A 10278-nucleotide genomic window follows, 5' to 3' on the forward strand; every position below is an offset into this window, starting at 1 on the left:
GCTCAGATCACACTCAGGTGACCCTCAGATCACACACAGGTGACGCTCAGGTGACACAGATCACACTCAGGTGACCCTCAGATCACACACAGGTGACGCTCAGGTGACACCCAGGTGACACAGATCACACTCAGGTGACGCTCAGGTGACGCTCAGGTGACACCCAGGTGACACAGATCACACTCAGGTGACGCTCAGGTGACCCACCTGGGCCACACCTTTAAATAGGAGCCAATAAATACTGTACAGGGGGCCACGCCCCATAAATATCCCAAATATACAGAGGGGATTTCGGGGGTCCCGGGGGGTCCCGGGGGGTTTCACCCCCTCGATTCCAGCGACCTGCGGGGTGAAATTGGGGTGGGGTCAGTCGGGTTTGGGGGTCAGGTGCTGGAATTTGGGGGGCGGGGCAGGAGTGGGGAAATTCGGGATTTGGGGAAATTCGGGATTTGGGGAATTCGGGGATTTGGGGAAATTCGGGGATTTGGGGAAATTCGGGATTTGGGGAAATTCGGGATTGGGGAAATTCGGGGAATTGGAAAATTCGGGATTTGGGGAAATTCGGGATTGGGGAAATTCGGGGATTTGGGAAATTCGGGATTTGGGGAAATTCGGGGATTGGAAATTCAGGGATTTGGGGAAATTCGGGATTTGGAGAAATTCGGGGAATTGGGGAAATTCAGGGATTTGGGGAAATTCGGGGATTGGAAATTCAGGGATTTGGGAAATTCGGGATTTGGGAAATTCAGGGAATTGGGGAAATTCAGGATTTTGGAAAATCGGGGAATTGGAAATTCAGGATTTTGGAAATTCGGGATTTGGGAAATTTGGGGAATTGGGAAATTCAGGGATTTGGGGAAATTCGGGGATTTTGGAAATTCGGGGAATTGGGGAAATTCAGGGATTTGGGGAAATTCGGGGATTTGGGAAATTCGGGGAATTGGGAAATTCGGGGATTTGGGGAAATTCAGGATTGGGGAAATTCGGGATTGGGGAAATTCAGGGATTTGGGGATATTTGGGATTGGGGAAATTCGGGGATCGGGGAAATTCAGGGATTTGGGGAAATTTGGGGAATTGGGGAAATTCGGGGATTTGGGGAAAATCGGGATTTGGGGAAATTCGGGATTGGGGAAATTGGGGAATTGGAAATTCATGGATTTGGGAAATTCGGGATTTGGGGAATTTGGGGAATTGGGGAAATTCAGGGATTTGGGGAAATTCGGGGATTGGAAATTCATGGATTTGGGAAATTCGGGATTTGGGAAATTCAGGGAATTGGGGAAATTCAGGATTTTGGAAAATCGGGGAATTGGAAATTCAGGATTTTGGAAATTCGGGATTTGGGAAATTTGGGGAATTGGGAAATTCAGGGATTTGGGGAAATTCGGGGATTTTGGAAATTCGGGATTTGGGAAATTTAGGGAATTGGGAAATTCGGGATTGGAAATTCAGGGATTTGGGGAACTTCGGGGATTTTGGAAATTTGGGGATTTGGGGAAATTCGGGATTGGGGAAATTCGGGATTTGGGAAATTCGGGGATTGGAAATTCGGGGAATTGGGAAATTCAGGGAATTGGGAAATTCTGGATTGGGGAAATTCGGGATTGGGGAAATTCGGGGATTTGGGAAATTCAGGGAATTGGGAAATTCAGGATTTTGGAAAATCAGGGAATTGGAAATTCAGGATTTGAGAAATTTGGGATTTGGGGAAATTGGGGAATTGGGAAATTCGGGATTTTGGAAATTCGGGATTTGGGAAATCGGGGAATTGGAAATTCAGGGATTTTGGAAATTCGGGATTTGGGAAATTCGGGATTTGGAAATTCAGGAAATTGGGAAATTCAGGATTTGGGAACTTCAGGATTTTGGAAAATCGGGGAATTGGAAATTCAGGATTTGGGAAATTCGGGATTTGGGAAATTCAGGATTTGGGAAATACGGGGAATTGGGAAATTCCGGATTTGGGAAATTCAGGATTTGGGAAATTCAGGATTGGGAAATTTGGGGAATTGGGAAATTCGGGATTGGGAAATTTGGGATTTGGGAAATTCGGAGAATTGGGAAATTCAGGTAATTGGAAATTCAGGATTTTGGAAATTCAGGATTTGGAAATTCAGGGAATTGGAAAATTTGGGGATTTGGGAAATTCAGGATTTGGAAATTTGGGGAATTGGGAAATTCAGGATTTTGGAAAATCGGGGAATTGGAAATTCAGGATTTGGGAAATTTGGGGAATTGGGAAATTCAGGATTTGGAAATTCAGGGAATTGGGAAATTCGGGGATTCGGGAAATTCAGGATTGGGAAATTTGTGGAATTGGAAAATTTGGGAATTTGGGAAATTCAGGATTTTGGAAATTTGGAGATTTGGGAAATTCAAGATTTTGGAAATTCGGGGAATTGGAAAATTCGGGGATTCGGGAAATTCAGGATTTGGAATTTTGGGGAATTGGGAAATTCAGGATTGGGAAATTTGGGGAATTGCAAATTTGGGGATTTGGGAGCTCAGGGTTTGCAGCTCTTGGAATTTTGGGGTGAAATTTAGGATTTGGAGCGGTCAGGATTTCAGGGCTCGGGATTTTTTTGGGCCAGAAGGATTTTTGGCACACGTGAGTTTTGGGGGCCGCAGATTCCAAGGGGATTTTGGGACAAAGGGACTTCGGAACTCGGGGATTTTGGGATTCAAGAGATTTGGGGACACAGGGATTTTGGGGACTCGGGGATTTGGGAACATTGGGGGTTCAGGATTTTGGGGGTTTGGGAACACGGGGGGTTCAGGATTTCGGGGATTTGGGGGCTCAGGGGTTCAGGATTTTGGGGATTTGGGGGCTCAGGGGTTCAGGATTTCAGGGATTTGGGGGCTCAGGGGTTCAGGACTTTTGGGGATTTTGGGAACACGGAGGTTCAGAATTTCGGGGATTTGGGAACACGGGGGTTCAGGATTTCGGGGATTTTGGGAACAGGGGGGTTCAGAATTTCGGGGATTTGGGAACACGGAGGTTCAGAATTTTGGGGATTTGGGGGCTCAAGTGTTCAGGATTTTGGGGATTTGGGAACACGGGGGTTCAGGATTTTGGGGATTTGGGACTCAGGGGTTCAGGATTTCGGGGATTTGAGGACTCAGAGGTTCAGGATTTCGGGGATTTGGGGGCTCAGGGGTTCAGGATTTTGGGGATTCGAGGACTCAGGGGTTCAGGATTTCGGGGATTTGGGGGCTCAGGGGTTCAGAATTTTAAGGATTTGGGGGCTCAGGGGTTCAGGATTTCGGGGATCTTGGGAACACGGGGGTTCAGGATTTTGGGGATTTTGGGAACATGGAGCTTCAGAATTTTGGGGATTTTGGGAACACGGGGGTTCAGAATTTCGGGGATTTGGGAACACGGAGGTTCAGAATTTCGGGGATTTTGGGAACACGGGGGTTCAGAATTTTGGGGATTTTGGGAACACAGAGGTTCAGGATTTCGGGGATTTTGGGAACACGGGGGTTCAGAATTTCGGGGATTTGGGAACACGGGGGTTCAGGATTTCGGGGATTTTGGGAACACGGGGGTTCAGAATTTCGGGGATTTGGGAACACGGAGGTTCAGGATTTCGGGGATTTGGGAACACGGAGGTTCAGAATTTTGGGGATTTGGGAACACGGAGGTTCAGAATTTCGGGGATTTTGGGAACACGGGGGTTCAGAATTTCGGGGATTTGGGAACACGGGGGTTCAGAATTTCGGGGATTTTGGAAACACGGAGGTTCAGAATTTTGGGGATTTTGGGAACACGGGGGTTCAGAATTTCGGGGATTTGGGAACACGGGGGTTCAGAATTTCGGGGATTTGGGAACACGGAGGTTCAGAATTTCGGGGATTTTGGGAACACGGGGGTTCAGAATTTCGGGGATTTGGGAACACGGGGGTTCAGGATTTCGGGGATTTTGGGAACACGGAGGTTCAGAATTTTGGGGATTTGGGAACACGGGGGTTCAGGATTTTGGGGATTTTGGGAACACGGAGGTTCAGAATTTCCGGGATTTGGGAACACGGAGGTTCAGAATTTTGGGGATTTGGGAACACGGGGGTTCAGGATTTCGGGGATTTTGGGAACACGGAGGTTCAGAATTTCGGGGATTTGGGAACACGGGGGTTCAGGATTTCGGGGATTTTGGGAACACAGGGGTTCAGGATTTCGGGGATTTGGGAACACGGAGGTTCAGAATTTTGGGGATTTTGGGAACACGGAGGTTCAGAATTTTGGGGATTTGGGAACACGGAGGTTCAGAATTTTGGGGATTTGGGAACACGGGGGTTCAGGATTTTGGGGATTTGGGAACACGGAGGTTCAGAATTTTGGGGATTTGGGAACACGGGGGTTCAGGATTTTGGGGATTTGGGAACACGGAGGTTCAGGATTTCGGGGATTTTGGGAACACGGGGGTTCAGGATTTCGGGGATTTGGGAACACGGGGGTTCAGAATTTCGGGGATTTGGGAACACGGGGGTTCAGGATTTCGGGGATTTGGGAACACGGGGGTTCAGGATTTCGGGGATTTTGGGAACACGGGGGTTCAGGATTTCGGGGTGCTCACGAGTAGCTGTTGTGCTGCCGGCGCCGGGCCGTGCGCAGCTTCTCGAAGCGCGCCTCCATCTCCTCGAGCACGCGCGGCGTGTAACGCACCACGAGCTTCACCGAGCCCTGCGCCGCCTTCAGCAGCTCCACCGCGCGCTCGTGCTGCTCCCCCTCCACGCTCTGCGCCCCAAAAACCCGAATGGAGCCCCAAAAAAAAACCAGATCCTGCCCCGACCCCAAAAAAACAACCAGAACCTGCCCCGACCCCAAAAAAACCAACCAGATCCTGCCCCGACCCCAAAAAAATAACCAGAAACCCCAAAAACACACCCAAAACCTGCCCTGACCCCAAAAACCCAACCAGAAACCCCAAAAAACCAACCAGATCCTGCCCCGACCCCAAAAAACCAACCAGAACCTGCCCCGACCCCAAAAACCAACCAGAAACCCCAAAAACACACCCAAAACCTGCCCCGACCCCAAAAATCCAGCCAGAAACCCCAAAAAACCAACCAGATCCTGCCCCGACCCCAAAAAACCAACCAGAACCTGCCCCGACCCCAAAAACCAACCAGAAACCCCAAAAAACCAACCGGATCCTGCCCCGACCCCAAAAAAACAACCAGATCCTGCCCCAACCCTAAAAACCCAACCAGAAACCCCAAAACCACACCCAAAACCTGCCCTGACCCCAAAAACCCAACCAGAAACCCCAAAAAACCAACCAGATCCTGCCTCGACCCCAAAAATCCAGCCAGAAACCCCAAAAAACCAACCGGATCCTGCCCCGACCCCAAAAAAACAACCAAAACCTGCCCTGACCCCAAAACCACACCCAAAACCTGCCCTGACCCTCCTCTGATCACCCCAAACCCCAACTGAACCACTCTGGACACCCCAAAAACCCCCAAACCCCCCGAATTTCCCCCAAAATCCTCATCACCCCATTGACGCTGAGACCCCGTGTCCATCACCCACCCCCACAACCTCCCAAAATCCCAATTCAACCACCCCAAACCCCAATGTAACCACTCTGGACACCCCAAAACCCCCAAACCCCCCGAATTTCCCCCAAATCCTCACCACCCCGTTGACTCTGAGTCCCCCGTGTCCATCACCCACCCCCACAACCCCCCAAAATCCCAATTCAACCACCCCAAACCCCAACTGAACCACCCCAAACACCAACTGAACCACCCCAAATCCCAATTGAACCACTCTGGACACCCCAAAAACCCCAAACCCCAACTGAACCACCCCAAACCCCAATGTAACCACTCTGGACACCCCAAAAACCCCAAACCCCAACTGAACCACCCCAAACCCCAATTCAACCCCCCCAAACCCCAATTCAACCACCCCAAACCCCAAATCAACCACCCCAAACCCCAATTGAACCACCCCAAACCCCAACTGAACCACCCCAAACCCCAACTGAACCCCCCCAAACCCCAATGTAACCACTCTGGACACCCCAAAAACCCCCAAAACCCCCCGAATTCCCCCCAAATCCTCACCACCCCCTTGACTCTGAGCCCCCCGTGTCCATCACCCACCCCCACAACTCCCAAAATCCCAACTGAACCACCCCAAACCCCAACTGAACCACCCCAAACCCCAATTGAACCACCCCAAACCCCAATTCAACCACCCCAAACCCCAAATCAACCACCCCAAGCCCCAACTGAACCACCCCAAACCCCAATTCAACCACCCCAAACCCCAAATCAACCACCCCAAACCCCAACTGAACCACTCTGGACACCCCAAAAACCCCCAAAACCCCCCGAATTCCCCCCAAATCCTCACCACCCCGTTGACGCTGAGCAGTTGGTCCCCTCTCTTGAGCCCCCCGTGTCTGTCGGCCACCCCGCCGGGGATGACCCTCGAGATGTAAATGGGGGAGTTCTGCTCCTTGCCCCCCATGATGTTGAACCCCAAACCCTCCTCGGTTTTGGGGAGCTCCACCACCCGCGGGTGAGCGTGGCCCTCGCTGGCTGCGAACGCTGCCACCGTGGCCTGGGGACAGCGGGGGGACGTTGGGGGGATTGGGGGATTTTGGGGACATTGGGGGACATTGAGGGATTTTGGGGGATTTTGGGGGATTGGGGACATTGGGGGATTTTGGGGACATTGGGGGATTTTGGGGGATTTTGGGGGATTGGGGACACTGGGGGATTTTGGGGACATTGGGGGATTTTGGGGGATTGGGGACACTGGGGGATTTTGGGGACATTGGGGGACATTGAGGGATTTTGGGGGATTTTGGGGGATTGGGGACATTGGGGGATTTTGGGGGATTTTGGGGGATTTTGGGGGATTGGGGGATTTTGGGGGATTGGGGGCATTGGGGACATTGGGGGACATTGAGGGATTTTGGGGGATTTTGGGGGATTGGGGATATTGGGGGATTTTGGGGACATTGGGGGATTTTGGGGGATTGGGGACACTGGGGAGATTGGGGGATTTTGGGGGATTTTGGGGGATTTTGGGGGATTGGGGACATTGGGGGATTTTGGGGACATTGGGGGATTTTGGGGGATTGGGGACACTGGGGGGATTGGGGGATTTTAGGGACATTGGGGGGATTGGGGACGTTGGGGGACATTGGGGACACTTTGGGATTTTGGGGACATTTGGGGACATTGGGGACATTTGGGGATTTTGGGGACATTTGGGGACATCGAGTCCCTGAGGGCGTTTTGGGGTCTCAGGATGGGTTTTAGACTCCCAGAGTTGTTTTGGGGCCCTCAGGGTGATTTTTGGGGTCTCAGGAGGGGTTTTAGGGTCCCCAGGGTGTTGTTTTGGGGGTCACCCAGAGCTGTTTTGGGGTCCCCAGGGTATTTTTTTTTTTTTGGGGTACCTTGGCCGTGGCGTGGGCGCGGATTTCGGGGGTCCCCGCGATGTCCAAGGTGTCGTAGAGCTGCTCGTAGACCTGGGGGGACCCCGGGGGTTGGGGGGGGGGGGGAGGGGACCCCCCAAATTCCCAGAGCAGCACCCCCCCCCCCCCAAGGGACCCTGGAGGATTTTGGGGCTTCCCCAATGGATTTTTGGGGTTCGCAGGGTGGTTTTTGGGGGTCTCCCCTGTAGATTTTAGGGCTCCTTTATGGATTTTGGGGGAGGGGGGGGGTCCCCTATGGATTTTAGTTTTTCCCCCTCTGGATTTTGGAGGTCCCCCATAAATTTCAGGGTTCCCAGGTGGGTTTGGGGGTTCCCAAGAGGGCTTGGAGTTTCCCAGGGTGGATTTTAGGGTTCCCAGGTGGATTTTGGGGTTCCCAGGATGGATCTTGGCACTCCCAGGTGGGTTTTGGGGTTCCCAAGGTGGTTTTGGGGTTCCCAGGTGGGTTTGGAGGTTCCCAGGTGGATTCTGGGGCTGCCAGGTGGATTTGGGGGTTCCCAGGGTGGATTTTGGGGTTCCCAGGATGGATCTTGGCATTCCCAGGGTGGGTTTTGGGGGTTCCAGGTGGGTTTTGGGGGTTCCCAAGGTGGGTTTTGGGGTTCCCAGGGTGGATTTTGGGGTTCCCAGGATGGATCTTGGCATTCCCAGGTGGGTTTTGGGGGTTCCCAAGGTGGGTTTTGGGGTCCCAGGTGGATTTGGGGGTTCCCAGGGTGGGTTTTGGGGTTCCCAGGTGGATTTTGGGGTTCCCAGGATGGATCTTGGCATTCCCAGGTGGGTTTTGGGGTTCCCAGGTGGATTTTGGGGTTCCCAGGATGGATCTTGGCATTCCCAGGTGGGTTTTGGGGGTCCCAGGTGGATTTGGGGGTTCCCAAGGTGGATTTTGGGGGCTCCCAGGATGGATCTGGGCATTCCCAGGGTGGGTTTTGGGGATTCCAGGTGGGTTTTGGGGGTTCCCAAGGTGGGTTTTGGGGTTCCCAGGTAGATTTTGGGGTTCCCAGCATGGATCTTGGCATTCCCAGGTGGGTTTTGGGGTTCCCAGGTGGATTTTGGGGTTCCCAGGGTGGATTTTGGGGTTCCCAGGATGGATCTTGGCATTCCCAGAGTGGGTTTTGGGGGTCCCAGGTGGATTTGGGGGTTCCCAAGGTGGGTTTTGGGGGTTCCCAAGGTGGGTTTTGGGGTTCCCAAGGTGGGTTTTGGGGGTTCCCAGGGTGGATTTTGGGTTCCCAGGATGGATCTTGGCATTCCCAGGTGGGTTTTGGGGGTCCCAGGTGGATTTGGGGGTTCCCAAGGTGGGTTTTGGGGGTTCCCAAGGTGGGTTTTGGGGTTCCCAAGGTGGGTTTTGGGGGTTCCCAGGGTGGATTTTGGGGTTCCCAGGATGGATCTTGGCATTCCCAGGTGGGTTTTGGGGGTCCCAGGTGGATTTGGGGGTTCCCAAGGTGGGTTTTGGGGGTTCCCAAGGTGGGTTTTGGGGTTCCCAAGGTGGATTTTGGGGTTCCCAGGATGGATCTTGGCATTCCCAGGTGGGTTTTGGGGGTCCCAGGTGGATTTGGGGGTTCCCAAGGTGGGTTTTGGGGTTCCCAGGTGGATTTTGGGGTTCCCAGGATGGATCTTGGCATTCCCAGGTGGGTTTTGGGGGTCCCAGGTGGGTTTGGAGGTTCCCAGGTGGATTTTGGGGTCTCCCAGGATGGATCTTGGCATTCCCAGAGTGGGTTTTGGGGTTCCAGGTGGGTTTTGGGGGTTCCCAAGGTGGGTTTTGGGGTTCCCAGGTGGATTTGGGGGTTCCCAGGGTGGGTTTTGGGGTTCCCAGGTGGATTTTGGGGTTCCCAGGATGGATCTTGGCATTCCCAGGTGGTTTTGGGGGTCCCAGGTGGATTTGGGGGTTCCCAAGGTGGGTTTTGGGGTTCCCAAGGTGGGTTTTGGGGTTCCCAGGTGGATTTTGGGGTTCCCAGGATGGATCTTGGCATTCCCAGGTGGGTTTTGGGGGTCCTAGGTGGGTTTGGAGGTTCCCAGGTGGATTTTGGGGGCTCCCAGGATGGATTTTGGCATTCCCAGGTGGGTTTTGGGGGTCCCAGGTGGGTTTGGAGGTTCCCAGGTGGATTTTGGGGGCTCCCAGGATGGATCTTGGCATTCCCAGGTGGGTTTTGGGGGTCCCAGGTGGATTTTGGGGGTTCCCAAGGTGGGTTTTGGGGTTCCCAGGTGGGTTTTGGGGGCTCCCAGGATGGATCTGGGCATTCCCAGGGTGGGTTCTGGGGGTTCCCAGGTGGGTTTTGGGAGTTCCCAAGGTGAACTTTGGGGTTCCCAGGTGGATTTTGGGGTTCCCAGGTGGGTTTGGAGGTTCCCAGGTGGATTCTGGGGCTGCCAGGTGGATTTGGGGGTTCCAGGTGGGTTTTGGGGGTTCCCCAGGGTGGGTTTTGGGGTTCCCAGGCCGGTTTTCGGGTGGGTTTTGGGGTTTTTTGGGGTCACCTCGCGGATGGCAGAGCAGAATTTGCTCTGCAGGACCCTCTGCAGCGCCTGCAGTTTTTGGGGGGGCAGCTCCCCACTGCGCTGGAGCCGCTCCAGCAGCTCCACAGCCCGGGACACGTCTGGGGAACCCCAAAACACCCCAAAATCAGCCAAAAATCACCCAAAATCACCCCAAAACAGCCCCAGAAACACCCCAAGAAACGAACCCTGTGTCATCCCAAAATCAGCCCAAAAATCACCCAAAATCACCCCAAAACAGCCCCAGAAACACCCCAAGAAACGAACCCTGTGTCATCCCAAAATCAGCCCAAAAATCACCCAAAATCACCCCAAAACAGCCCCAGAAACATCCCAAAAAA

The 10278-nt window shown here is 53.1% G+C and overlaps 1 protein-coding gene across 1 annotated transcript in view; it reads right to left on the reverse strand.

Annotated features, from left to right (window-relative positions):
- Window positions 1–255: 255 nt before the first annotated feature.
- LOC134056057 (protein lin-7 homolog B) overlaps window positions 256–10278 on the reverse strand; it is a 16881-nt gene continuing 6858 nt past the window's right edge. Inside the window, exons 5-9 of the mRNA XM_062512555.1 lie at window positions 9920–10038; window positions 7421–7492; window positions 6367–6576; window positions 4577–4737; window positions 256–342 (exon numbers count right to left, since the gene is read on the reverse strand). Of these exons, the coding sequence (XP_062368539.1) occupies window positions 321–342; window positions 4577–4737; window positions 6367–6576; window positions 7421–7492; window positions 9920–10038 (584 nt within the window). The 3' untranslated portion in view covers window positions 256–320. The remainder of the gene's footprint in view (window positions 343–4576; window positions 4738–6366; window positions 6577–7420; window positions 7493–9919; window positions 10039–10278) is intronic.

This window comes from Cinclus cinclus, chromosome 38, assembly GCF_963662255.1.
Source record: "Cinclus cinclus chromosome 38, bCinCin1.1, whole genome shotgun sequence".
NCBI classification, from domain to species: Eukaryota; Metazoa; Chordata; class Aves; order Passeriformes; family Cinclidae; genus Cinclus; species Cinclus cinclus.